Below are 27,526 nucleotides of genomic sequence, written 5' to 3'. Positions count from 1 at the left end.
TTGTTGCTCCTGGATACACTGGCAGTGGGGGTTTCTTTTTTGCCTCTAAAAGCCCCTGTGGGGGGGGGGGGGGAGTCTAGAGGCAGGGGGAAAAAAATGCCTGACGCCCTTAGAAGCAGCCTCAAGCGTCCAGTATGCATGAGATCTTGGGACTAAGAATTTGTAATTTTATCTAATTTGAATGTGTTTTACAAGAGGATAAGAGATATGAAGAGAATAAAACCTTTTTTACAGTGTGTAAAATAAATATTGAACGCGTCATCAATTTTCTAGGTAAATTATATTTTTAAAGGTCCTATTGACATGAAAATTTCACCACATGTCGGTAACAACCCATGCAGTCTATACATACAAAGAAACTAACTTAAGTTCAGAAATTAAGTTGTTTAATAAAATGTAATGACACAGGAAAAAAAGTATTGAACACATGAAGAAAGGGAGGTGCAAAAAGGCACGGAAAGCCAAGGCACCAGCTGAAATGTATCAGTATTTAGAAAGAAATCCTGCCCCTTTTCAGTGCAAATTTAATATCAGCTGGTTCAGTCTCAACTGATGGCCGATAGTGTTTCTTCGAATGAACATGTTGGTAGTAAAGAAAAAAGCCGCCTGCTAAACCAACCCCACTGCGCTCAGCTGGAGAAAAAACCCTAAGCGATATATAGCAGCTGCTATTATGTGAATAGAATAAAATAAATATACTGTATACGTGTAGTGACACCTATCTGTGAACAATGTGTCAATAAATATATAAAGCAGCGCTTACATAAATTAAAACATATATAAATGAATAAACATATAACTTAAATGAATAAATGAGTGAATAACCACCCTATATGTGAATCCAAAATCAAACAGTGAAAAATAAGGCAGTTATATCTGTAATCCGTGAACTTGAGTGTTAGTGAATCTAAAGTTCATAAGTGTTGATTTCTTTAAGGATCTTCAAATATTCTTCCACCACACCAAAGTGTTTCAGTGAATCCTCCACCCTTCAGAAATGCGCACTCACCACAATAATAGGCCTCACCCTCTCGTTTTGTGGCATAAAAGATTAGATAGGACCACTCAGATCAATTGGTAGGAATCTGTTCCAAAACAGTGTAATCCAAGAATGTTGCCACATAAATAATAAAGAAAAGAAGGGTGCACAATAGTGTAATACCGTAAAAGCAGCTTTAATAAAACAGCATGTAAAATTCTTCAAAATATGCACTCGCAAACAATCTCTTTAAAACAAGCAGTGAATCACTCCAAATCAAAAGTATTGCCAAAATATTCTCCAGGTGAACCAGTGGTCACGGCGGACCAACGAACAGCCTAAATGTACTCACGGCCCTTGTAGCGTGATAAAATGACTGATGCTTCTGGTGCCTGTCTCAGCTCAATGCGTCACACGTCCGAATAGTTCAAGGAAGATTCAGATAGTGACTCGGTGACCACGCCCCGACATGTTTCGTCACGTGGGACTTAACCCCCATGATTAAGTCCCACGTGACGAAACATGTACTAGAATCTGGTATATATCTGAAATACGGTCCTTTGCGTGAACGTCCCTCGAGTACGATGCGTTGGAACGTGGAGGGTGTAGAAACCTGCAGGCACGGGGCTACAATTTTTGGGCATAGTGGCGGATCTGTAGATAACTGTAGAACACCTGTCGGGAAGGTCATGTTTGGAGCTCAGAGAATGGTAGCAGTTTACGGGATCTGGGGTCCACTAGGTGCCCGACGTGTAAAAGTTTCCGCTAGGCCCAGGGCCACCATATCTGATGAGTAAGACTTGTTGGCACTTTGGGATTGCAAAGGAAGGAGATCATCAGTGAAAATTCAGATTTAAGCTCGCATTTACGGGATAGCTTCCGCCATAACAGTCGGAGCTGAGGCATAGACCCTAACATTCGACCAGGGTACCAAGACATTCTTGATAAAAATCTGCTTCTATCTACCAGAATGATGAAGATGAAATGAGGGTGGACATTTCAGCAAGACAATGATCCCAAACACAAAGCCAAGGAAACTTTCAATTGGTTTCAAAGAAAGAAAATAAAGCTGCTAGAATGGCCCAGTCACTCACCTGACTTGAATCCAATAGAGAATCTATAGAAAGAACTAAAGATCAGAGTTCATAGAAGAGGCCCACCGAACCTTCAAAAATTTGTAGACTGTGTGGGAGAATGGGCGAATAATTTCTCCTTATAGGAGGCGTCTTGAAGCTGTCGTTGCCAACAAAGGATTTTGTATAAAGTATTACATTTCAGTTATCGTTTTCAATACTTTTTCCCTGTGTTGTTCCATTTTATTACACATAACTTCATTTCTGAACTTATTTGTTTTGGTTTCTTTGTATGTATGGGTTGTGGTGAACATGTCATGTCAATAGCAGCTTTAGAAATTAATTTACCTAGAAAAATGGTGTTGTGTTCAATGCTTATTTTACCTGCTGTATCCCTTGTGTACACCTCATCTTATATTAACAGACCGATCTTGTTAGTTTCCTCCTCAGAGCAATGCTTCCCCTGATGAACAGAAGGTGTTTGCCCTGTGGACCAGTGGAGATGAATATGACAAGGTGAGAAGACTTACTTGTCTTATGGTTAAACAATATTTTACTACATGTACTAATCATACAGTTATTGGACCTTATTTTAGTATGTGCTGCTTTCTTTAATTATTTTTTATTTTTTTAACTGCATGGACAGCAGAGGCAAAACAACTGGACAATAGACAGACAGATTATTATTATTTTTTTTTTTATAAGGCCCACATTGTTGAGGACCGTATACAGGATAAGGCGATCGGTCGTAACCACTTAAGCCCCGGACCAATATGCTGCTAAATGCCCAGAGGCGTTTTTACAATTCGGCACTGCGTCGCTTTAACAGACAATTGCGCGGTCGTGCGACATGGCTCCCAAACAAAATTTGCGTCCTTTTCTTCCCACAAATAGCTTTTTTTTATGGTATTTGATTGCCTCTGCGATTTTTTATTTTTTGCGCTATAAACAAAAATAGAGCAACATTTTTGAAAAAAAATCAATCTTTTTTTTACTTTTTGTTATAAGAAAAATTGAATAAACTAAATTTTAGTCAAACATTTAGGCCAAAATGTATTCAGCCACATGTCTTTAGTAAAAAAAAAAACACGCAATAAAAAAACAAATTAGCTTCCTAGCGGCAACAGTGACACTAATACAGCGATCCGAAAAATGATCGCTTAGTGACACTGGCAATAGGGAGTGAAAAGGTTAACTAGGGCGGTGATCAAGGGGTTAAAACTTTATTAGGGGGGGGTACGGGGCTACCCTGGACCTAACACTAACTGGCTGTCACACTAACTGTCACACTGACACTAAATGCAGTGATCAGTACATATATGATCACTGCATTCAGTGACAGTGTGACAGGGGGGTGGGGGGGGGGGGTGATCGGAAGGGGTTAAATGTGCCTATGTGTACTGGTGTCAGTGTAGTGTTAGGTGCGACTTACTATGACTCTTCTCTCATCTCGGCGGTTTGAAAATACCGCTGAGATGAGAGCTGCATCACTTCCTCTGCCTATGCTTACATTTTACAGGCAGAGGAAGTGACACGGCAGCGGCTCACAGGATTGGCTGGAAGCGATCACGAGGGGGCGGACAGAAACAAACAGCCGTCCCCTTGAGTCGGATCGATCCCGGAGGTAAGCCGCACACAGCGGAGGGGGTCCCGATCGGACCCCCGACCCGCTAGAAGGTAGGGGCGTATATATACGCCCATCTGCCTGTACGTGCCATTCTGTGGATGTAAATAGTCGTGCGGCGGGCGTTAAGTGGTTAAGTATAATGCGTTCGACAGCCAATTCCTACTTTTGGGACGACAAAACCTGAAGGTGCAGGCTAGAACATTTTTATCATACGTGAACATCTAATTTTCGTTTAATTGCCACATTTTTCGTCTGCAATAAATCGTAAAAGCAAGACTAAGCATGCTCGCAAACAAAATAATACATTACATAAAAGAGAACAAAAGGGTGGGTGGAATTGTTTCTAGGACCAATTGGCAATGACTCACAATCCCATCAAAAGATACAATTAAAACAAAAAACGTATAAGGTAGAGGGAAACCCTCCTCCAGATATCGGGATTTTTAGCGTGAGATGTCAATTGTAGTATAAGGTAATAATTGTAAAATAATACATTGCAAAACAATTCCACCCATTACATCACTTCTGAAGTTGTAATTGGTCGTACGATAATTTTTGTACGTAGAGTAGTAACCTCCATTTTTAAAATGAGACTAGCATGCAAAAAAAAAAAAACGATTTATTTGTCTGATCTCATCCTGTGTACCAGGCTTTATGGGAACCCTGGGTATTTGGAACTCTGTTATGCTGATTGTGATAGGACACTCAATTCTTACTCTTCTACCATAGAGCAAGATGTAGAGAAAAAGGATTAGTAAGGGTGAGGATATTTGTTGCTAATCTGAGGTATACAGTACTTGAACGAATCCCATGATGGAAATGCCAGTATTTTTGCTCCCAGCCTCCACTGCATCTTTCAGCTTATATCTTAATGCGATTGTAAAGTCTCTGGGTTTTTTTTTTTTTCTTCTTAAACCATGTTATACTTGCCTGCTCTGAGCCAGGGAGACTCTTCTCAGGTCTCCCTAGCTCCTCCCCCTTCCGAGTGCCCCCATAGCAAGCTGCTTGCTATGGGGGCACTTGTGCAAGCTTTCTACTGAGCCACACTGTGTGTGACACAAAGAGCTGAGCTTGGCTCATAGAATGCAGTAAGGTAAAAAAAAAATTCTGCCTTTACAACTACTTCATTTGTATGGTACTGGACAAGACACAGGCAAAGTTTATTTGACCCTGGGTTATAGGCTCATACCTTCAGGTGATTGTACACCGGCAAAGCCTTTACGGACATGCCCTGTCTGCGCCTCATCCTACCCCTTTGTATGTGTGTGCAGTTTTTTTTGCTAGTGTCTTAAAGTGATGGACCTATTCCCTTTTTATAAAGAAATCCCTCAGTTTAACGAGTTTATTATTTTGATTTATCTTTTGGGTTCTTCAACCTTTCAGTCATCTTTCACTGCCATCTAATTGCATGGATAGCAGTGCATCCAGATCGTCACAATCTCTGTAACATCTTGGAATGTGTTGTAGTCAGCAGCAGAGTGCTATACAGGTCCAGGTTTGTGGTCCATCTCTATGGAATCCAGACACTGAAGACCACATAGGGGGTATGCCCACAGTGATGGTCAGAGCTTGGAATTCATATACGATCCAGTAAATGCCCGTTACTGTAAAAACCAGGGCTGATTCAACCACTCAGAGCTTAGTCTCTGGTGGATAATCAGGTGTTGCACCACATCACTGGTCACACACTTTACCTCCACGTTCACCTAAAGCCTTTATAAAGTACAATGACTTTCTATAGGATATCCTACACCCACGTTGTTGCCTACTTGTTCTGGACAGGCTTTCCTTGTATTCGGCATTTTACTCTGTGAGTACCCCACACTAATAGCTATGGCAGAAACCAGGAGAAAGAGGGCCACAGGCAAAACATGGACATTTGCTTTGCTGAAGGCCCACACAACACTCCTGCTCAAAGTGATGCTTCTCTTGCACAAGAGCAGGAACCTTACAGGAGATATTCCAAGTCCGAAGTATAGATCCTTTGAAGCATCATGAGTACATACTCCATACTGTTTTAGACATATAGACAAACAGTGTCTTCTCAAATCAGTAAGTTAAGGAAAACAGTAGGAACACACATAACATATAGAGGTTGATTTACTGAAGGCAAATATACTGTGCACTTGCGATAAATCTGAAGGGAAGCTCTGAAATGAGGGAAAGCTCTGCTGATTTCTATCATCCAAATCTATTATCCAAATCATATGCAATCAAAAATGCTGTTTTATTTTCCTTGCGCGTTCCCCTCAGATCTAGAGCAACTGCACTTAAAGTGCACTTGTAGTGCACAGACTATTTGCCTTTAGTAAATCAACCCCATAGAGACTACATCGCGGTAGACTTTGTAAACACTGAACCTTGAGGTACACTACTAATAATCTTATAGTAAGGAAAAAAAAAAGTATTTGATCCCCTGCTTATTTTTTACGTTTGCCTACTGACAAATAATCAGTCTACAATTTTATTGGTAGGTTTATTTTAAGTGAGAGACAGAATAACAACAAAAACGTTTTTATAAATTGATTTGCATTTTAATGACTGAAATAAATATTTGATCCCCTATCAATCGGCAAGATTTCGGACTTCCATGTGTCTTCTATACAGGTAACGAGATTAGGAGCACTCTCTTAAAGGGAGTTCTCAGCTTGTTACTTGTATAAAAGACACCTGTCCACAGAAGCAGTCAATCAGATTACAATCTGTCCACCGTGGCCAAGACCAAAGAGCACTCCAAGGATGTCAGGGACAAGATTGTAAACCTAAACAAGGCTGGAATGGGCTACAAGACCATCGCCAAGCAGCTTGGTGAGAGGGTGGCAAAAGTTGGTGCGTTGTTTTTTTTCCCCCGCAAATGGAAGAAACACAAAATAACTGTCAATCTCTCTCACTCTGGGGATCCATGCAAGATCTTACCTCATGGAGTTTCAATGATCATGAGAACAGTGAGGAGGCCCAGGACTACACAAGAGAATCTTGTCAATGATCATAAGGTAGCTGGGACCATAGTCACCAAGAAAACATTTGGTGTAATACTATGCCATGAAGGACTGAAATCCTGCAGCGCCCACAAAGTCCCCCTGTTCAAGAAAGCACATTTACTGGCCCATATGAAGTTTGCTAATCAACATGTGAATGATTCAGAGGAGAACTGGGTAAAAGTGTTGTGGTCAGAAGAGACCAAATCAAGCTCGTTGGCATCAACTCCGCTCGCTGTGTTTGGAGGAGGAGGAATGCTGTCTATGACCCCTAGAACACCATCCCCACCATCAAACATGGAGGTGGAAACATTATGCTTTGAAGGTGTTTTTCTGCTAAGGGGACAGGCCAACTTCACCACATCAAAGGGATGATGGATGAGGCCATGTACTGTCAAATCTTGGGTTAGAACCTCCTTCCCTCAGCCTGGGCATTGAAAATTGTAGATGGGTATTCCAGCATGACAATGACCCAAAAGACACGGCCAAGGCAACAAAGAAGTGGCTTGGAAAGAAGCACATTAAGGTCCTGGAGTGGCCTAACCAGTCTCCAGACCTTAATGCCATAGAAAATATGTGGAGGGAGCTAAAGGTTCAGGTCCTTGAAACCTTAAAGATTTGTAGAGGATCTGCAAAGAGGAGTGGGACAAAATCCCTCCTGAGATGTGTGCAAACCTGGTGGCCAACTACAAGAAACATCTGACCTCTGTGATTGCCAACAAGGCTTTTTTCACCAAGTACGAAGTCAAGTTTTGCGAAAGGGTCAAATACTTATTTCATTCATTAAAAGGCAAATCAATTTATAACTTTTTTGAAATGTGTTTTTCTGGATATTTCTGTTGTGTCTCACTGTTAAAATAAAACTACCATTATAGACTGATCATTTCTTTGTCAGTGTGCAAGCGTACAAAATCAGCAGGGGATCAAATACTTTTTTCCCCCTCACTGAAGACCATTCAGAGTATTAATCATTACTCTTTGATTATGGTATTTTAGCCAGTTTTCCATCCATTTACAGACTGAATGTTCTAAGCCTGTAGACGTTTGCAAAATTTAAGTATACCAAGTCCACAGCCCCTCCCTATATCTAAAAATACATTTTAAAAATCTGATGTGTTTGACAACTTCTTGTTTTTTTTCCTCCCAACAGAAGTTAAACTAACCAATCTGTAGCTACTTGGTAAAGTTTGATCCCTTTTTAACTACAGGCATAAGCAAGGATATTCCCTTAGATGGCCTCTCCAGCAAAGTGGCCTATTTGGTTACCATCACTTCTGTAAGACGTGCCTCTGAGTGTGCGGCTTGCCCTTGTAAGGAGCCGTTCCCTCGTCCTTTAAAATTACAAGGTAGGTAGTCTTTCACCCAAGACCATACTCTCTTCCTAAGGTGGTATCAATCTTTTATTTCAATGAAGGCCTAGTCCCACCATCTGTATACCCTGCTCCAAAGCATCAAAAGGATCATTGCCTGGAAGTAGTCAGTCATTAGTCTACCTCCAAAATATGAGCTTGATCGGGATTATTCCCTATTTGTCCTATTCTCAGGACCTCGCAAAGGGACACCCTGCTTCCAAATGCACTATCGCTCCATGGATACGAAATCTGATCGTCAGAACTTATACCCTCATGGACAAATCTGTGCATTCACATGCCCATTCCACCACATCAGTGGGACTTTTCTGGCACCAGGCCTCTGCTTTAAAAATGCAGCAACCTTGTCTTATGTTCATACTTTTTTTTGTTTTAAGATCTACCAGGTGGATGTTCAGCATTCTGCAGATGTAGCTTTTGGCAACAAGGTTCTTGCATCGGTAGTTGGGTCTGTTGACCTTTTGTTTTTGGGCCTTTTGGCACAGCTCTGTTTTAGTTGTTAGAGGAGAGAGAAGCGCCAAGCCAATCTTTTAAACAGCTTTGGAATTTATTCAGTATATAGGTATAAAACACTAAAAACTTGCGTGAAAAATGTTGGAGCACTTGTAGAGTGGGAGCGTCCACATGCAGTGTCACAGGAGGACCGTTGGGAAGTTTCTATTGAGGGATCTACGAGTGCCACGTGTTAGCTGCAGCTGGAGCCTCAGTAAGTCTCGTGGAGACATTGGCTGTGTGTCGTTGGGTGGGAGTGGTCCAGGGCTGTCGAACTGGGGAACTGCCCACATGCTGTCTGGCCAATCGGTCCAAAATGGGGAAGCTCCCACCCGCTCAAGTGCTCCAAAATTTTTCAAGTTCTTAGTGTTTTATGCCTACTGTATATACTGAATAAATTCCTAAGCTGTTTAAAGGATTGTCTTGGCGCTTCTCTCTCCTCCTTTTGCTTTCCTTTTTGTTCAGTGATCGGGTTCCCCAGCCCACGCCTGAAGCAGCTTCACTCCCTTTACAGCCTCCATTTAGAGACTTTATTTTTTTTTTAGAGACTATAATTTTTAGGGGTTCCTCCCCCAGAACTTTCAATCCACTCACCATTCACATGGTTGAACCATCATGTCTCAGCATGCAGATGCATGCCTTTTGGTTAAGCGCTGAACATTATACCAATATTGTGTATGTGTTTCCTCATATTGCCTAAATGTTGCCCACCCTTCTCATTCATTGTTTGGGTGTTCCATGGTCTATGAATGCTTTGTGTGTGTCCTGTACTGTACGTAGGAATTTTGGCTTAACCTGTAATTTCTATATCTTTGAGTACAGGACACACTCCCTTCCATTCTTTGGTCACTCTGCATTGCTTGCTAAAGCACTGAGGGTTATTGGGGAGGCACCTAGGTGGTGTGTCACCAAAGTCTTTGTCAGTGTCCAATCACCTGAAGGTATGAGCCTATATCCAAGGGTCTATTAATGCTTTGATGGCATTTGCTTATGCATAAACAAATTGGTTATACTAAAAAGATGGTCAGATTGGATTGTTTGACATCACTTATATAGTAATAATTTATAGTACTCACTACAATATTTTTAGTATAACCAATTGGTCTATGCATAAACAAGTGCTGCCTGAGATCCCTTCATTATTAGCCTATTCGTTGGAGAGCATAGACAGCGGCTGCTCACATTATAATCATTTTTATACAACTTGATAATATTGGTTGTTCACCTAGAGGGGTGTGTCTATTATTCTATGAATGCTTTACCTGTGTCTTGTACTGTACTCCACGATATGGAATGTATAGGTAAGCCAAATTCCTGTTCTTGGGGATGCCTAAAAACTGCTTCACACCCACTACTGACCAGATTTAAATAATTCCAGTCTTGTTCTGTACCTTTAGGAAAGGCAAGCTCTGCTGGAGCTTTTCTCCAAAGGACATCGTCTGCGTAGGAATATGATCCAGACAAGGCTGAGCCAGGAATTTGGAGAGGATCTCACAAAGCAACAGCTGGACAAAGTGCTGAAGGTATGAGGTGTGAATGGAATTAAGTCCTTCAAAAGCACAATATGAATAAACTGCCTTAATTGGCTTAAAGGCTCAGCCATATGTGATTAGAAGGTGAAATGTTTTAACCTTATGTTGCCAGTCACAGGTGTCATTCACAAACTGTATTACTAGCATATGAGCAGTAGGCAAAGGACCAGGTTTCATATAAACTATAATACATGCATGGGCTTTATTTAGGCCTTGCTCACTCCATGGTGCAGACACATCCGTTTTTCTGAAAGCGTCCTGCAAGGGCACCAACAACAAAAACAATTGTTCTCTATGTGCCCTGTTCACACCACAATGTGCAGATTTTTTCTGTGCAAGAATCTGCAATACATATGCATTTTTCGGCACGTGAAAAAAAAAAAAACGGACACAATGACAACATTGGTGTGAACAGGGCACATAACTGAAACACATAAAAACTGATGTCCGCGTGCATGGAAACTGTCTGCATGTATGGTGTGAACAATGCATTTAGACATGAAAGGGAAGAGCTATCTCTATTGCCAGTATGATTTTCCAGAGGAGGTTTGAAAATTAATAGAACTGTCAGATTCCTGTGAATAATAGACAATTCTTCATATGCTTTCAGTCACATTGCTCATGATTAGACCTCACACCCAACAGGGATTGTGGGAAAGGGGTACCAGTTTACTATACTAGATGTCTTGGTTATGGTTTTACCACTATCCGTTCACTATGGTAATACGCATGGTTCTACCAGAAGTCACTAATGAACTGCTTCCAGTGTGATAAACCCACTTCAGTAACCTAATTTGTGTGTCTTAAAACAAGCCTTTTCTTGGCATACAGTAAACAACGTAATTGTGAATCTATACAGCAGGTATTCTAATGTGACTGCTCCTACCTACAGAGCTCTGCCCATTGATCTAGTGCACTGGCTCGCTACTGGTACCCTGTGACTGTTGTGACCAATCACAGCAGGTCACATGACAGTTGTACACAATAGATGACTTAATTTCATGCCATACATTGTGTTGCTAGCTGTGATTGGTCACCGTGATCACATGGTACAGACAGGGCCAATCACATCCCATCTGTACAATGTTGGCTCTGGCCCATCACAACTAATCGAAACAAACTGAATCTGTTCTATTCGGTAAAATGCTGGCTTATAGCAATGTAATGCACTGCTATAAGCAATCCTAATGTGAAAAAGAAGAAAAATTCTGGTCACTTCCCCAGAGTAGTACAATGTTACTATGGTAACATTATATTGCTCTGGTCACAGTGTATAAAAAGGAAAAAAATATTTATTTTCGTACTGTCACCAGTCAGTGTCCTTGATCACCACCATACCAGTTCTATGGTAATTTGACAAGGCTTGCACTGTTCATGCAGTCTCAGCTAAATTGTGCCCCATTACTCCGGTGAGAGGGAACCCGGACTTTCCTCCAGGCTTATCCGTAGCCTTTCTGAAATCCGAATGGCCGCACGCTAAAATGCTGGCCAAACACTTTTTTCAGAGGGGCAGATTCATGCGGCAAACTTCACTTACTAAGCATTCTGGCACGGGTTCATTCCCTTTCTGGCCCTATATCCAGCTTAAACACTTCCTAGATGATCCTTCCCGCAAAAAGGGCTTTACAAAGAGCCCCACAACTATGGAGTCCCTTTGCTCTCGTTCTTCGCTCTGAACGTTCCTATTGAGAATCTGCATTGGGCTTGGGCTCAGAAATAGGAGAGACGAACTGGGAAATGAAAAATTACACTATTTCTTTATCGTACATCACGGGACACAGAGCAGCATAGCCATTACATATGGGTTATATAGTGTACCTTCAGGTGATGGACACTGGCACTCTCCGACAGGAAGTTCCCTCCCTATATAACCCCCACCCATAGTGGGAGTACCTCAGTTTTTTCGCCAGTGTCTTAGGTGTTGGTGCACGTTGAAGGTTGTGCCTGCAGTTTGTCCTTGGGACCAGGGCCAGCCGACCGGATCCGTCCAAGGTGCTTCATAGCCAAAGTGGACGGTACCCGGGCCCCAATTCGTGGATGGGGTTTTGCCTATAATGCCTCTCCTTGGAGGGCTGGACTCTGGGTTCCAGGACTGGGTTTTTTAACCTATGAATACCTGCTGCCAGTAGTGCTGTATAGGTCCAGGTGTGTGGTGTTCCTGACTTGGACCCCGGTCCCTGAAGGTCTATGACCATACCCACGGTGAAGGGGGAAGATTGGGCCTCTTGCATGAGCAATACCCTGCGGCGTGGAAAGGTAAGCGGGGGGCCTACGGAACTTGGTTTGTCAGTGGGCTCCCCACAGGGGACTCTGGGGAAAAGCCTTTTTTATGCCTCTGTGCATGGGCTAAAAGAGAAACCACAAAGTCTGCATGACTGGATGGCTCAAACACCCAGGTATACTGTTCCTCTGGCTGGGCTAATAGACTGCTGCTGCTGCTACAAGGTGTTTAGCTCCATGAAATGTAAAAGGGAGCATGTCAGGTTTAAATTACTTACTTCCTGATGTCTGTGTGTCTCCAGCAGCTCCCGGGCTCCTCTCCCCACATGGATTCTGCTTCCTGCTTCCTGAGAGCGGCGTCGGGAGCGCGCGCGCACTGTTATAGGCGCCGACGCTGCGTGGAGGGGCGGGGGACGCCCAGGGAGTTCCCTCCCCTCTGTACATCAGAGGGAAAAACTCTATTTAGCCTGTCAGTTTGCTGAAGGCTGTGAAGGGACACGGAGCAGCGATGCTGAGCTGAGCAGGATAGGTTTGCCTATGTTATGCTGACACAGTGACACCTAGTGGCCGTTTTTTTGTACACACCTTGCTAAAGAGCTGTTTAAGCTCATATTTTTCTCTGAAAAGCCGGTGTACTAAGTAGCAGTCAGAGTACTTAGTATTTGGTACTCTCTTAGCCCAGCATTAAGGGAAGCAATATTAGGATATGATTAAGCCCTTGGGGCTCAATATTGCTATCTCTTGTTAGGTTTTGGGAAGTTTAGTTTCTGTCTAACATTACCCTAGCCTAAATTTTTTTCCTCATTTATTTAAATGTGTGTTTTTCTCCAGCTATTACAGTTAGTTGTATATTAGCGGAGTATCTCAGATTTGTTATTATGGCTCCTAAGGGTGCAGGGAACGCTAAAAATGCTAAAGGTGTTAAAAAGCCGAAGGGTTCCCCATCGGGCTCGGAGGATATTTCCCAGAATCCACCTGCCCCTACCTCCCCGGAGGATCCGGAGGTTGCTGCCCTGGGTGAGCCATCGGGGTTGCTAGGTGCTATGGCGGGCCCTATTCAACCAACTCCTTCCTATGTCACGGAAGAGATGTTAGCCTCCACCTTGGGTGGATTTGAAAAGAGGATGGCCGCTCTTATTACGGCCTCTTTATCCGGGAAGAAGCGGGCTAGGTCCCCGTCTCCCAGGTTTGAATCTCCTGAGGAAGATGTCCTTTCCACTGAGGAATTGGATGATACAGGAGACCAGGCTGAGGATCATCTGGACCATTTGGGTTCTGAAGATTCTACTATAGAAGAACCTTTTTCAGCTTCTCACGCAGAAAAATTGTGGGTTCAGTCCTTAACGGATATGGTGCGGTCAGCTTTTAAAATGCCTTTGCCTCAGCCTCTGGCCTCCGCTGTGTCCTCATTGGGCTCCCTAAAAGCGCCCCAAGCCAACCTGGTGTTCCCGGTCCATCCTTTGTTAAAGGACCTGATATTTCAGGACTGGGTTAAGCCAGACAGGATTTTTTTGCCTCCTAAAAGGTTCGCAGTTATGTACCCTTTAGAGGAGGAGTTTTCAAAAAAATGGGCTGTCCCCACTGTTGACGCAGCCATATCATGTGTCAATAAAGCTTTAACATGTCCAGTGGACAATATTCACATGTTCAAAGATCCTGTGGATAAAAGGCTTGAGACCTTACTAAAGGCATCCTTTTCCACAGCGGGGGCAGTGGTCCAGCCAGCTGTAGCTGCCATTGGCGTCTGCCAGGCTTTAAAAGACCAGGCCAAGCAGGCCCTAAAGGACCTCCCGGCTCAACAGGCTCAGGACTTAGCCGATCTACCTAGAGCCTTATGTTTCGCGGTAGACGCTATCAAGGATTCAATCCAACAGGCGTCCCGCCTATCCCTGTATTTGGTCCACATGAGAAGATTACTTTGGTTAAAGAACTGGTCTGCAGAAACCCCCTGCAAAAAACTCCTTACAGGATTCTCCTTTCAAGGAGAGAGATTGTTTGGAGAAGATCTTGACAAATATATTCAAAAGATCTCTAGTGGTAAGAGCACCCTTTTGCCGGTTAAGAAAAGGTTCCGAGGTCCCTCTTTTAAGCGCCCAACCTCTCCAGTTCCAGGGCCCTCATTCTCTAGGCAGTATCGACGGCCTCCTGGACGCGCAGCTGCAAACAGGCCCCAGGGGCAAGCTGCAGGGAACAAGAGACCGTGGAACCGTAAGCTGGTTAAGGCTGCCCCTAAGGCAGCCTTGTGAAGGGGCGCCCCCACTCTCTCGAGTGGGGGGAAGACTCCGGTTGTTCTCGGAGTTGTGGGGGGCCCAAGTTACCGACCAATGGGTTCTGTCCTCAGTAACTCAGGGGTACAAGCTGGAGTTTCGGGAGTTCCCCCCTCCTCACTTTCAAATGTCAAGACTTCCAGGCGACCCTCAGAGACAGGCATCGCTTCTGTCCGCCCTAGAGCGACTCCTATCTCAAGGAGTGATTATGGAAGTACCAGCAGGGGAGCAAGGACAAGGGTTTTACTCAAACCTCTTCGTTGTCCCGAAGCCAAACGGCGACGTCAGGCCTATTCTGGACCTAAAGTTATTAAACCGCTTTTTAAGAGTCCGGTCTTTTCAAATGGAGTCCATTCGTTCGGTGGGGGCCGCCCTCCAAGGAAAGGAGTTCTTGGCCTCCATCGATATAAAGGACGCATACCTGCACGTTCCGATTTTCCCAGGCCATTACAGGTATCTGCGTTTTGCCCTAAACTATCGGCATTATCAGTTCGTGGCTCTTCCGTTCGGACTAGCCACGGCCCCTCGGGTTTTTACGAAGATCCTGGCCCCCGTATTAGCCATCCTAAGGGAACAGGGCATTCTGATCATGGCCTACCTAGACGATCTTCTGGTAGTCGACCACTCAGCGGCCGGTCTAAATCGGGCAGTGTTGCTAGCAGTAAACTGCCTAGAGTCCCTGGGTTGGGTTCTAAACCGGGACAAATCGGCTTTACAGCCCACAAGAAGGTTGGAGTATCTAGGTCTGATTTTAGATACAAGACAACAACGGATCTTCCTGCCCCAGTCCAGAGTGGACTCGATAAGGGAGTTAATCCACATAGTCCTAAGCAGCACAAGGCCATCTATACGCCTCTGCATGCGCCTGTTGGGAAAGCTAGTGGCCACCTTCGAGGCAGTGCCCTATGCCCAGATCCATTCTCGGAGGCTACAGAGAGCAATTCTCGCGGCCTGGGACAAAAGACTCCAGGCCTTGGATCTTCCCATTTCCCTTCCCTATGCGGTAAGGCAGAGCCTGTGTTGGTGGCTAGTCACAAAAAATCTTCTGAAAGGAAGATCGTTCAATCCCCCCTCATGGAGGATAGTAACCACGGACGCCAGCCTATCAGGTTGGGGTGCAGTCCTAGACGATTTAACCCTACAGGGGAAATGGTCAAGGGCAGAATCAGCCCTACCCATAAATGTCTTAGAGATCCGAGCAGCTCGGTTGGCTCTTTTGGGCTGGACGGAGGTTCTGCAGGGCTCCCCAGTAAGGGTACAATCCGACAATGCCACTGCCGTAGCTTATATAAACCACCAGGGTGGCACCAGGAGTCAGGCAGCCCAAAGGGAGGTAGATCGGATCTTTTCATGGGCAGAAGCCCATGTCCCCTGCATCTCAGCTATCTTTATCCCTGGGGTGGACAATTGGCAAGCGGACTTCCTCAGCCGCCAACAGATGTCCCCAGGGGAGTGGTCCCTCCATCCCGAAGTGTTCCAGGTCATTTGCCGGAAGTGGGGTACTCCGGAGGTGGACATAATGGCGTCCAGATTCAATGCCAAAGTAGCAAACTTTGTCTCTCGAACGAGGGATCCATTGGCCTGCGGGACAGATGCCTTGGTGTGTCCTTGGCATCAGTTTGCGCTAATCTATGCCTTCCCTCCAATACGGATGCTACCCCGTCTTCTTCACAGAATTCAAAGGGAACGCAAGCCAGCGATTCTAGTGGCCCCAGCGTGGCCCCGAAGACCTTGGTACTCCTTGATAAAAAGGATGACCGTAGAGGAGCCTTGGGTCCTCCCTCTACGTCCGGACCTCCTCTCACAAGGGCCATTCTACCACCCTGCCTTACAGGCCCTAAATTTAACGGCCTGGCGGCTGAGTCCCTGATTCTCAGAAACAGAGGCCTTTCAGGGCAGGTCGTTTCTACCCTTATAAACGCAAGAAAACCAGTTTCCAGGTTAATATACTATAGGGTGTGGAAGGCCTATATTACCTGGTGTGAAACCAGGAAATGGGATCCCCGCAAATATACTATTGGGAGAATCCTGGAGTTTTTACAGTTGGGAGTGGAAAAAGGTTTGGCGGTCGGCACAATCAAGGGGCAGGTGTCTGCCTTGTCGGTCTTCTTCCAGAGATCGTTGGCTGCCCATTCCTTAATGAAATCCTTTTTACAAGGTGTTATTCGGGTGAATCCCCCGATTAAAGCTCCCCTGTATCCTTGGGATCTAAATTTGGTTCTATCGGCCTTGCAAAGGCAGCCCTTTGAGCCCTTGTCCGTGATTCCTTTGGTCCTTTTGACTAGGAAACTAGTGTTTCTGGTGGCCATGGCATCCGCCAGAAGGGTGTCGGAGTTGGCAGCCTTGTCATGTAAGGCACCTTATTTATTATTGCATAAGGACAGGGTCGTTTTGCGGCCGCTTCCGTCCTTCCTGCCTAAGGTGGTATCAAATTTTCACCTTAATCAAGATGTGATTCTTCCATCATTTTTTCCAAAGCCTTCTTCTAAGGAAGAGAGGTTACTACATTCCTTGGATGTAGTTAGAGCTGTAAAGATTTACTTGGAAGCTACAGCCCAGATTCGTAAGACGGACGTCTTATTCATTCTGCCGGAAGGGCCCAAGAAGGGCCAGGCAGCGTCTAAGGCCACTATTGCTAAGTGGATTAGGCAGACGATTATTCAGGCCTATGGCCTGAAGGGGAAGAGTCCACCCTTATCGGTTAAGGCTCATTCCACTAGAGCTATAAGTGCCTCTTGGGCAGCGTATCACCAGGTCCCTATGGCTCAGGTCTGCAGGGCAGCAACCTGGTCATCTGTCCACACATTTGCAAAATTTTATCAAATGGACGTTAGGAGGAACGCTGATTCAGCCTTTGGGCAGGCGGTACTGCGGGCCGCAGTTTAATCTCCTCTTGTCCGGTGGCACCTCTTGTTTGGTTTTTTCTGGTTGTCTCCCTCCCCTCATGGAGCATTGCTTGGGGACATCCCATATGTAATGGCTATGCTGCTCTGTGTCCCGTGATGTACGATAAAGAAAAAGGGATTTTTATTAACAGCTTACCTGTAAAATCCTTTTCTTGTAGTACATCACGGGACACAGAGCTCCCACCCCTCTTATGGGAATTTTGGGATGCATATTGCTTGCTACAAAACTGAGGTACTCCCACTATGGGTGGGGGTTATATAGGGAGGGAACTTCCTGTCGGAGAGTGCCAGTGTCCATCACCTGAAGGTACACTATATAACCCATATGTAATGGCTATGCTGCTCTGTGTCCCGTGATGTACTACAAGAAAAGGATTTTACAGGTAAGCTGTTAATAAAAATCCCTTTTTTTATAACACACTTTGACCAGAGCCATATAACGTTACCATTTCTCTTTCGTTCATAGACGGACACAGCCTTCATTGACCTTAGGGTTATGCTTCTTCCTACCAGGAGATTTAGGCAGAATTCTACAGCACTTAAGGTGTTAAAAACTTTCCTTCATGCCGCTCCTCCCAGGGGGCGTGGCTCCCCCAGGCATAACCCCCACTCTGCTCTAGCAGCTTCAGTTTGTTTCTGCCTAACCGTCAGAGTCAGGCTCTCTCTGGAGTCCTGGACTCTGGAGTTTTTTCTTGCAAATTTTTTTGCATTTTGCGAGTTTTTTCCTCGCTTTTTTATTTTATTTTTGAATCCTGCGATTCTTCTATCAACAGCCGACTGGGTGACAGGCTGGGTCCTCGACCCTTGTAGTCCCCCCAGGTTCGGCCTTCGAGCGTGTGCCGGCCCTCAGCTCCGCTTTGGGACGTCCACGACAGGCCCCATTGCTCCAGGGGCGGCCGGGGAACTTCGGTTCTAGGGCACACATATGACCGGTCTCTATGGCCTTGTCACAGTGTGTCTGGCTGACAACCATGCCGTTCGCGGACGTTGGTTCTGTCTGGGATACCTCCAGCCGGGTAGTCGCAGGACAGGTAAGTAGTGGCCCCTTACTCAGGTAAGTGGTCTGGCTGGAATGTTTTCCCTTGGGAGGTCGACTGAGGGTTTTCCCCTGCTTTCCTCTCTCCCTTATTCCTCTCCCTCCTTCCCCCTTTGGGTGACGGCTGTGCAGGGGTTTTTTTTCTCTGGGGCTCATTTTTTTCACTCGTGGTATGGCTGGGGCTGTTCTGTGTCACTGCAGGGGACTGTGGTGGACATTCTGGGCATTTTTGTGTGTGCTGTGTGCTGTTTTGGTGTACTGTCATTTTTGGGTACACTGTCTTTTTAAAACTGCGCAACGGCGGCCATTTTGCCGGAGCCGCGCTTGTATTATTCGGCGGCCATTTTCAGCACTAGTTCGGCCTCTAGTGGCCGTTTCGGCGGGGAAAAAAGACCGCGAATCATCTGAGGGGACAGACGCAGCGCTGCAGCTTCTCCTCAGCACACACTTGCCTTCACAGACCGCGCTGTACCAGAGGGTGGTGAGTCTCAGGGGGCCCCATACTGTGCTCTAGCGGCCGGGAGGTGACCTGTGGGGGACTTTTTTCCTGCCCTTGGCAGTAGGGGTGAAATGGCAACGGCAATATGGAGCCTGAATCAGGCCCCTCATTCCTTACAATGCCGTAATTAACCCTTAGCGCCCCTTCCCCTGCCACATCTGTTGAGTCGGTGTCGGCTGTCCTGGAGTCTTTTTCTCACCAGGTTTGAAGCAGCCAGTGCTCGGTTGGGGGGTAAAAAAGCGCCCCCCCCCGGAGGCTGTTTCTGGGGATATCTCTGACGCAGAATCTGATAGCGCTGTTGCTGCTTCTGGTTCTGTCATGTCAGAGGATGCGGGCTTAACCCACATGGACAGCGAGGATGACTCTGCTGTGGAGTCTGCTGACAAGGAATTTGTTGGAGCTCTTATTACTGCGGTACGTGAGACTCTTCATTTAGAGGATGTGGCGGAGACACCAGCGGTGTCAGTCCCTTTTGGATTCCGCAAACCACCGCGTACCGCTAAGGTATTCCCCTGTGTTCCTTATTTAGACAATATGTTGTATAAGGAATGGGATACACCGCAAAAAGCTTTTACGGTTCCTAAAAGCTTTGCTACCGTTACCCCCTGGAGGAGGACTTTTTTAAAAAAGTGGGTCACTCCTCCGTCGGTGGACCCTCCTGTGTCCAGACTGAGTAAGGCTACTACGTTGCCTGTGGAGGAGGGGGCTCCTGCTTTCAAGGACCCCGCTGATAGGAGAGTGGAGGCCGTGGCCCGCTCCCTGTTCTCGGTGGTGGGTTCGGTGGTAAGGCCGGCTCTGGCCGGAGCCCTGGTAGCTCAGACGCTGACTGAAAGGGCGAAGCTCCTGCTGCAGGATCTGGAGGTCCAGGGGGCTTCCGAGTCCTCTAGGGACCTGGCTGAGCAGTTGATTCAGGGTCAGAAGTTTCTCTGCGAGGCGGATATGGATTAGATTCCTTTGCTTTCCAGGGCTTCTGTCTACGCAGTGGTTCTGCGCCGCCTTATATGGCTGAAGTGCTGGTCGGCTGACCAGTCTTCAAAAAAGGCCTTGGTAGATTTGCCCTTTAAGGGCGGACGGCTTTTGGGGGCATCCCTGGATGACCTCATTAAGGATGCCACTGGAGGTAAGAGCACCTTGCTCCCTCAGTCGGGGAAGGGTAGGGAACCTCGCCGCAAGCAAGGTCCTACTTTTACTACCCCCTTAGCGTTTTTTTTCGTGCGCCAGCGCGGCTGGAAAAGGTCCGCAAGGTGCAAAAGCCCTTGCTGCCGGGCGTAAGCGCCCCTGGTTCAAAAAAGCGGACAAGCCTGCTTCCGCATGAAGGTCTGCCCCCGCCCGGGTCTCGGGTGGGGGGACGGCTTCACGACTTCGTGGATCGGTGGAATTCTCTTCTATCCGACCGTTGGGTTTGCGAGGTGGTCGCCTCGGGGTACAAGATAGAGTTCCTTTCTTGTCCCCCAAACAGATTTTTTCCATCCAACCTCCAGCTTCCTCCGGATCGTCGGCTAGCCCTGTCCGGGGCTGTCCAGGATCTTCTGGACAGTGGGGTGGTTGTGCTGGTCCCCTCGCTGGAACGGTTTCGGGGGTTCTACTCCAATCTGTTCGTGGTCCCCAAGAAGGGAGGGGTTCGCCCTATCCTGGACCTAAAGGCCCTCAACTCCTTTGTCAAGGTGCAGCGATTCAGGATGGAGTCGGTCCGTTCTATCATAGCGTCCCTCCACCAGGGGGACTTCATGGCGTCCTTAGACATCATGGACGCATACCTGCATGTTCCCGTTTGCACAAGCCACCAAAGGTATCTGCGCTTTGCGATCGGGGAGGACCACTATCAATTCGTGGCCCTCCCGTTCGGGCTGGCGTCGGCACCACGGGTGTTCACCAAGGTGCTCGCCCCGATCCTGGCCTTGCTACGGCAGCGAGGGATCGCTATCGTGGGATACCTGGACGACCTTCTCCTGAGAGCTTCTTCAGGCTCAGAGTTAGAGGAGGACGTGTCCATCACGTGTCGGACTCTGCAGGAGTTCGGCTGGTTTCTGAATCTCAGAAAATCAGTGTTGGTTCCGTCCCAGAGGCTGGAACACCTGGGGCTGGTTTTGGATTCGGGGGAGACAAAAGTGTTCCTCCCATCGAAAAAACTGCTGACCCTGCAATCTGCAGTGAGACAGTTGTTGACCCAGAAGTGGTCATCTCTTCGCTTCTGCATGCGGGTTCTGGGTCTGATGGTGGCCTCCTTCGAGGCGGTTCCGTATGCCCAATTCCACACCAGGGTACTACAGAAGGAGATTCTGTCACGATGGGACAGGGTCCCATCTTCTCTGGATCGCCAGATTCGGTTGAGCCATCTGGCCAAGTCTTCCCTGGCATGGTGGCTGACGTCTCCGGTGCTTCGGTCCGGGAAGTCTTTTCTTCCGTGCCGCTGGACAGTGGTCACGATGGATGCCAGCCTCTTCGGCTGGGGGGGCGTCTGGGGCACCCAGTCAGCCCAGGGGCGCTGGACTCGGGAGGAGTCCCGCCTGCCGATCAATATCCTGGAGCTCCGAGCAATCAAGCTGTGCCTTGTCAGGTGGTCCCTGGAGCTACAGGGTCGTCCTGTCAGGATCCAGTCCGACAACGCCACGGCCGCGGCGTACTTCAATCATCAGGGCGGCACAAGGAGCTGGGCCGCGGCGACGGAGGTCGCTCACATACTTCGGTGGGCCGAAAGGTCCGTTCCGGCCCTGTCGGCGGTATACATTCCGGTAGTTCTGAATTGGCAAGCCGACTTCCTAAGTCGCATGACTCTGGATCAAGGGGAGTGGTCTCTTCACCCGGAGGTGTTTCAGGTCCTGTGCCAAAAATGGGGCACTCCAGACGTGGACCTTCTGGCGTCCCGTCTCAATCGGAAGGTACCACGGTTTGTGGCCAGGTCAAAGGACCCGTGGGCAGACGCGTTAGTGGCTCCCTGGGGTCAATATCACCTGATTTACGCCTTCCCTCCTCTAAGGCTCCTACCCCGCCTGCTGCGCAGGGTGGAAGCCGAAGGTATTCCAACGATCCTGATAGTCCCAGATTGGCCGCGTCGCTCTTGGTACGCGGACCTGGTACGTCTGGTGGCAGACGCCCCCTGGCGTCTGCCTCTGAGGGAAGATCTCCTGTCTCAGGGCCCGATCTTCCATCCTGCTTTACGGTCACTGGCTTTAACGGCGTGGCTGTTGAGAACCAGGTACTGAAGGACCGGGGCCTGTCGGGCCCGGTAATCTTTACCATGCTGCGTGCACGGAAGTCCACTTCTCGAAAAATTTACCATCGTACATGGAAAGCATACATCTCTAGGTGTGAGGAGATGAAGTGGCACCCCCGTACTTACGTGGTGTCCCGGATCCTGCTGTTCCTACAGCGGGGAGTGGACCAGGCTCTTGCCTTGAGCACGATCAAGAGTCAGATGTCTGCTCTGGCTGTTTATTTTCAGCGTCCCTTGGCAGCGAATTCTTTGGTTCGCACGTTTGTGCAGGGGGTCCGGCATGTGGCCCCCCCGGTGCGCCCTCCGCTACCTTCTTGGGACTTGAATTTGGTCCTCTCGGCGCTTCAGCGTGCCCCCTTTGAGGACATTCGGGAGATCCCTTTGCTGACCTTGTCGCAGAAGGTGGTCTTTCTGGTAGCTATTACCTCTATCAGACGAGTGTCTGAACTGGCGGCCTTGTCTTGCAAGGCCCCCTACTTGGTCATCCATCAGGATAAGGCGGTGCTGCGCCCGCAGCCCTCTTTTCTTCCGAAGGTCGTTTCGGCCTTTCACATTAACGAGGACATTGTTGTTCCATCATTATGTCCTCAGCCGAAGAACCCGAAGGAAGCCATTTTACATTCTCTGGATGTGGTTCGGGCCCTTCGAGTTTACTTGTCGGCGACAGCTCCGTTCCGGAAGTCGGACTCGCTGTTCGTGTCTGTGTCCGGTCCCAGTAAGGGCCTGGCAGTCTCGTCGGCCACCATTTCCAGGTGGATCCGACAGGTTGTGCTTCAGGCCTACGCCCTGAAGGGGCGGGCGCCTCCCTTTCGGGTCACGGCGCATTCGACCAGGACGATCGGGGCCTCCTGGGCTTTCCGTCATCAAGCCTCTGTGTTACAGGTGTGTAAGGCTGCGACCTGGTCGTCGGTCCACACTTTTTCAAAGTTTTATAAGGAGGATGTGAGTGCATCTTCTGATGCCTCCTTCGGCCGCAGGGTGTTACAGGCGGCAGTTTAAGGTTGGAGTTCCTCCGTTGAGTAACTCCGGTTTTGTTTGGGGTGTAACCTGTTTTTGCTGTTATTTTCCCACCCCTCGAATTTTTTTGACACTGCTTGGGGACGTCCCTAAGGTCAATGAAGGCTGTGTCCGTCTATGAACGAAAGAGAAAAAAGGATTTTTGTACTCACCGTAAAATCCATTTCTCTGAGTTCATAGACGGACACAGCACCCACCCCTCCTTGGTTTGTACTGCTTGTTACGAACTGAAGCTGCTAGAGCAGAGTGGGGGTTATGCCTGGGGGAGCCACGCCCCCTGGGAGGAGCGCCATGAAGGAAAGTTTTTAACACCTTAAGTGCTGTAGAATTCTGCCTAAATCTCCTGGTAGGAAGAAGCATAACCCTAAGGTCAATGAAGGCTGTGTCCGTCTATGAACTCAGAGAAATGGATTTTACGGTGAGTACAAAAATCCTTTTTTTAACTAGGGATGTCCCGATGCTGGTATTGGTACCGATACCGAGCATTTCCTGAGTACTTGTACTCGGGAGAAATTCTCTGATGCTTCACCCGATACCTGGGCTGTCTCCCCCCCCCCCCCCGTGCTGTCTTCCCCCCCCCCCCTGCTGTCTCCCCCCCCCCCCCGTGCTGTCTCCCCCCCCCCCGTGCTGTCTCCCCCCCCCCCCGTGCTGTCTCCCCCCCCCCCCCGTGCTGTCTCCCCCCCCGTGCTGTCTCCCCCCCCCCGTGCTGTCTTCTCCCCCTCTCCCCCCTCCGTGCCCCCCTTTCCCCCCTCCGTGCCCCCCTCTCCCCCCTCCGTGCCCCCCTCTCCCCCTCCGTGCCCCCCTCTCCCCCCTCCGTGCCGCCCTCTCCCCCCTCCGTGCCGCCCTCTCCCCCCTCCGTGCCGACCTCTCCCCCCTCCGTGCCGCCCTCTGCCCCCTCCGTGCCGCCCTCTGCCCCCTCCGTGCCGCCCTCTGCCCCTTCCGTGCCGCCCTCTGCCCCTTCCGTGCCGCCCTCTGCCCCTTCCGTGCCGCCCTCTGCCCCTTCCGTGCCGCCCTCTGCCCCTTCCGTGCCGCCCTCTGCCCCTTCCGTGCCGCCCTCTGCCCCTTCCGTGCCGCCCTCTGCCCCTTCCGTGCCGCCCTCTGCCCCCTCCGTGCCGCCCTCTGCCCCCTCCGAGCTGCCCTCTGCCCCCTCCGAGCCGCCCTCTGCCCCCTCCGCGCCGCCCTCTGCCCCCTCCGCGCCGCCCTCTGCCCCCTCCGCGCCGCCCTCTGCCCTCTGCCCCCTCCGCGCCGCCCTCTGCCCCCTCCGCGCCGCCCTCTGCCCCCTCCGCGCCGCCCTCTGCCCCCTCCGCGCCGCCCTCTGCCCCCTCCGCGCCGCCCTCTGCCCCCTCCGCGCCGCCCTCTGCCCCCTCCGCGCCGCCCTCTGCCCCTTCCGTGCCGCCCCCCTCCGCGCCGCCCTCTTCCCCCTCCGCGCCGCCCTCTTCCCCCTCCGCGCCGCCCTCTTCCCCCTCCGCGCCGCCCTCTTCCCCCTCCGCGCCGCCCTCTTCCCCCTCCGCGCCGCCCTCTTCCCCCTCCGCGCCGCCCTCTGCCCCCTCCGCGCCGCCCTCTGCCCCCTCCGCGCCGCCCTCTGCCCCCTCCGCGCCGCCCTCTGCCCCCTCCGCGCCGCCCTCTGCCCCCTCCGCGCCGCCCTCTGCCCCTTCCGCGCCGCCCTCTGCCCCTTCTGTGCCGCCCCCCTCCGCGCCGCCCTCTGCCCCTTCTGTGCCGCCCCCCTCCGCGCCGCCCTCTGCCCCCTCCGTGCCGCCCCCCTCCGCGCCGCCCTCTGCCCCCTCCGCGCCGCCCTCTTCCCCCTCCGCGCCGCCCTCTGCCCCCTCCGCGCCGCCCTCTGCCCCCTCCGCGCCGCCCTCTGCCCCCTCCGCGCCGCCCTCTGCCCCCTCCGCGCCGCCCTCTGCCCCCTCCGCGCCGCCCTCTGCCCCCTCCGCGCCGCCCTCTCCCCCCTCCGCGCCGCCCTCTCCCCCCTCCGCGCCGCCCTCTCCCCCCTCCGCGCCGCCCTCTCCCCCCTCCGCGCCGCCCTCTCCCCCCTCCGTGCCGTCCTCTCCCCCCTCAATCTGTCAGGATGGAGAGCGGAGGTAGGAGCCGCTAAACCCGGCTCCTACCTTTTCCGAATGGACAGAGTCAGTGATCACTGACTTTGTCCATTCACATAACTGAGCATCGTAACCTGTGTTTACGATGCTTCAGTTTATGAATTGAGAGAAGCTTCTCTCCATTCATTTTAGCTGAGGCTGCAGAGAAAGGGACTTGGGGAATCGGTGTCCTTAGTCCCTTTCTCTGTCTTAAAGGGGAGATGTCAGAGGTCTGTTAAGACCCCTGATATCTCACCAAAGCCAACAGGGCTGATTAAAAAAAAAAAAGAAAAAAAATTGCACTAAATAATTTAAAAAATAAAATGTAAATAATAATAAAAAAAACACACTGACAATCCACTACCCCTCCTCTAAAAAAAAAAAAAAAAGATAAAAAATCACTGTAAAAAAAAAAAAAATAGTTTAAAAAATGTCTAAAAAAAAATACCGCCACTGTCACATGACATAAAAAAAAAAGTATCGGTATTCGGTATCAGCGAGTACTTGAAAAAAAGTATCAGTACTTGTACTCGGTCTCAAAGTGGTATCGGGACAACCCTAATTTTTACATTGTAATACTCTGGGGAAGTGATCAGTTTTTTTTTTTTTTTTTTTCTGTTTTACTTTGTTTATAGCAACACTTAATGAATTGAATTGCTATTTGTAAGTGTTTTAATTAATGAAATGAATGCATTGTTTGTTTTGTTGTGGTTAGCTGTGATTGGGCGCAGCTGATCATTTGGCACAGATGGACCGTGATTGGCCCAGTCTGTACCATGTAATCACTGTGACCAATCATAGCAACACAATTGTACACAATGGATGACTTGAAAGGAAGCTATTCATTGTTTACAACTGTTATGTGACCTGCTGTGATTACTTACAGCGGTCACATGGTACCAGCAGGGGGCCGGAACAGTGATCAGTCATTGGCTGCGTCCGGTGAATGCAGCCCGTGACGGATCGCACTGCTGCACGTCATATGACCATAGGCCAGATGGGAACTGGTTAAGGTTCAGAGTTTAGTGGGAAAAAAATATATATATATAACAGTGACGCTAAACATGCTGTTGTCATTTTTGCATTTGTAGAAAAGAGTGCTATTTTTTTACTTTAAGTGCTTTATCCTAATTATACATTTTGTTTTCCAGGACTGTTGTGTGTGTTACGGAGGTATGTGGTATCTTAAGGGAACAGTACAGTCCTGATGGCTCCAGAACCCTCGCAGTTCATGAACACAGTGGCCTGAGTATAGACTGTAGCTATACTGCTCCAGCACCATCACACAACCGTTGCCAAAGGGACATGATGCAGTTAGCTGCATGGCCTGCGGGGAGCAGTGTTCCAAGGAAGGATGCTGCTCTGTTGGAATATTTAATTTTGGCCTTTAAATCTTTTTGTTCTGTAACCTCAATAAATAATCAGAAATATACCCACCAAGTGGAAGAGACGATGGATGAATTTTGGGTTCATAGTGCCAACATACATAGGTATATTTTGGATAACAAAGATTCTTGTCTTTAAAAGCAAACCCATATCTGCAAGTACAGTACATTTAGTCTAAGGGACCTATTCACACTATGCATTGTGTTTATTGCATTTTCATGCATTAGGGCAGCCAGTTTGGTTCTGGACTGCACCTTAACACATGAAAAAAATGCATCAGCGGAATTTTTGGTTGGCAGTTATTGTACAGGTGCGTTGGGGTGCTATTCCTATTAAATGGCTCCACAACACACATTGGATTGCGAGGTACATTGCCCACATGCATTAGTGTAAAAGGACCCTTTAAGATCTGTCCTAAAAAGACTTATCCAGTTTTTTCTACATCAGATACAGATTGGCTGCACTAGTTTTCTCACAGTGATCTGTCTTATTCATGGTAGAGGTTGCCCTTTTATGAAATGAAACGCAATGATTTGTATCTTAAGAAAGCATTGGTGCCAGCAAGCATAGTGATCCAGTGTAATTACTGACGTTGGTATATGTAGGAGGAAGAGATTCAATAAAAGTAAACCTGGCCTAACAGATAAGGGGACCTGTCTTCCCTGACTCATTGACCCAAGACGAATATGCAGGTCAAGAAAATTGGAATAAATACCATATATTTGTTCAGCGTCACTGACTCTGGATTGAATCATCATGGCGGCAGAGTAACTAGCTTTTTATAGAATGATAGGTCGGCAAAGGATCATGTTTTTCTCATGACAGGTTTCTTTGGGTTTGTGTCAAAGGGAT

General features: G+C 48.5%; 1 protein-coding gene across 2 annotated transcripts in view; it reads left to right on the top strand.

Moving 5' to 3' along the window:
• POLR3E (RNA polymerase III subunit E) overlaps nucleotides 1-27,326 on the top strand; it is an 84,803-nt gene extending 57,477 nt beyond the window's left edge. For both annotated transcript variants that reach the window (XM_040356831.1, XM_040356833.1), the window contains 3 exons: nucleotides 2,491-2,568; nucleotides 9,917-10,042; nucleotides 26,440-27,326. In XM_040356831.1, coding sequence (XP_040212765.1) covers nucleotides 2,491-2,568; nucleotides 9,917-10,042; nucleotides 26,440-26,496 — 261 coding nt within the window. In that variant the 3' untranslated portion in view covers nucleotides 26,497-27,326. The remainder of the gene's footprint in view (nucleotides 1-2,490; nucleotides 2,569-9,916; nucleotides 10,043-26,439) is intronic.
• The last annotated feature ends 200 nt before the right edge of the window (nucleotides 27,327-27,526 follow it).

Source organism: Rana temporaria, chromosome 6 (assembly GCF_905171775.1).
Source record: "Rana temporaria chromosome 6, aRanTem1.1, whole genome shotgun sequence".
Classification (NCBI taxonomy): domain Eukaryota; kingdom Metazoa; phylum Chordata; class Amphibia; order Anura; family Ranidae; genus Rana; species Rana temporaria.
Note: the sequence above shows the minus strand (reverse complement) of the source record. Positions and strands in the feature narration are given on the sequence as shown.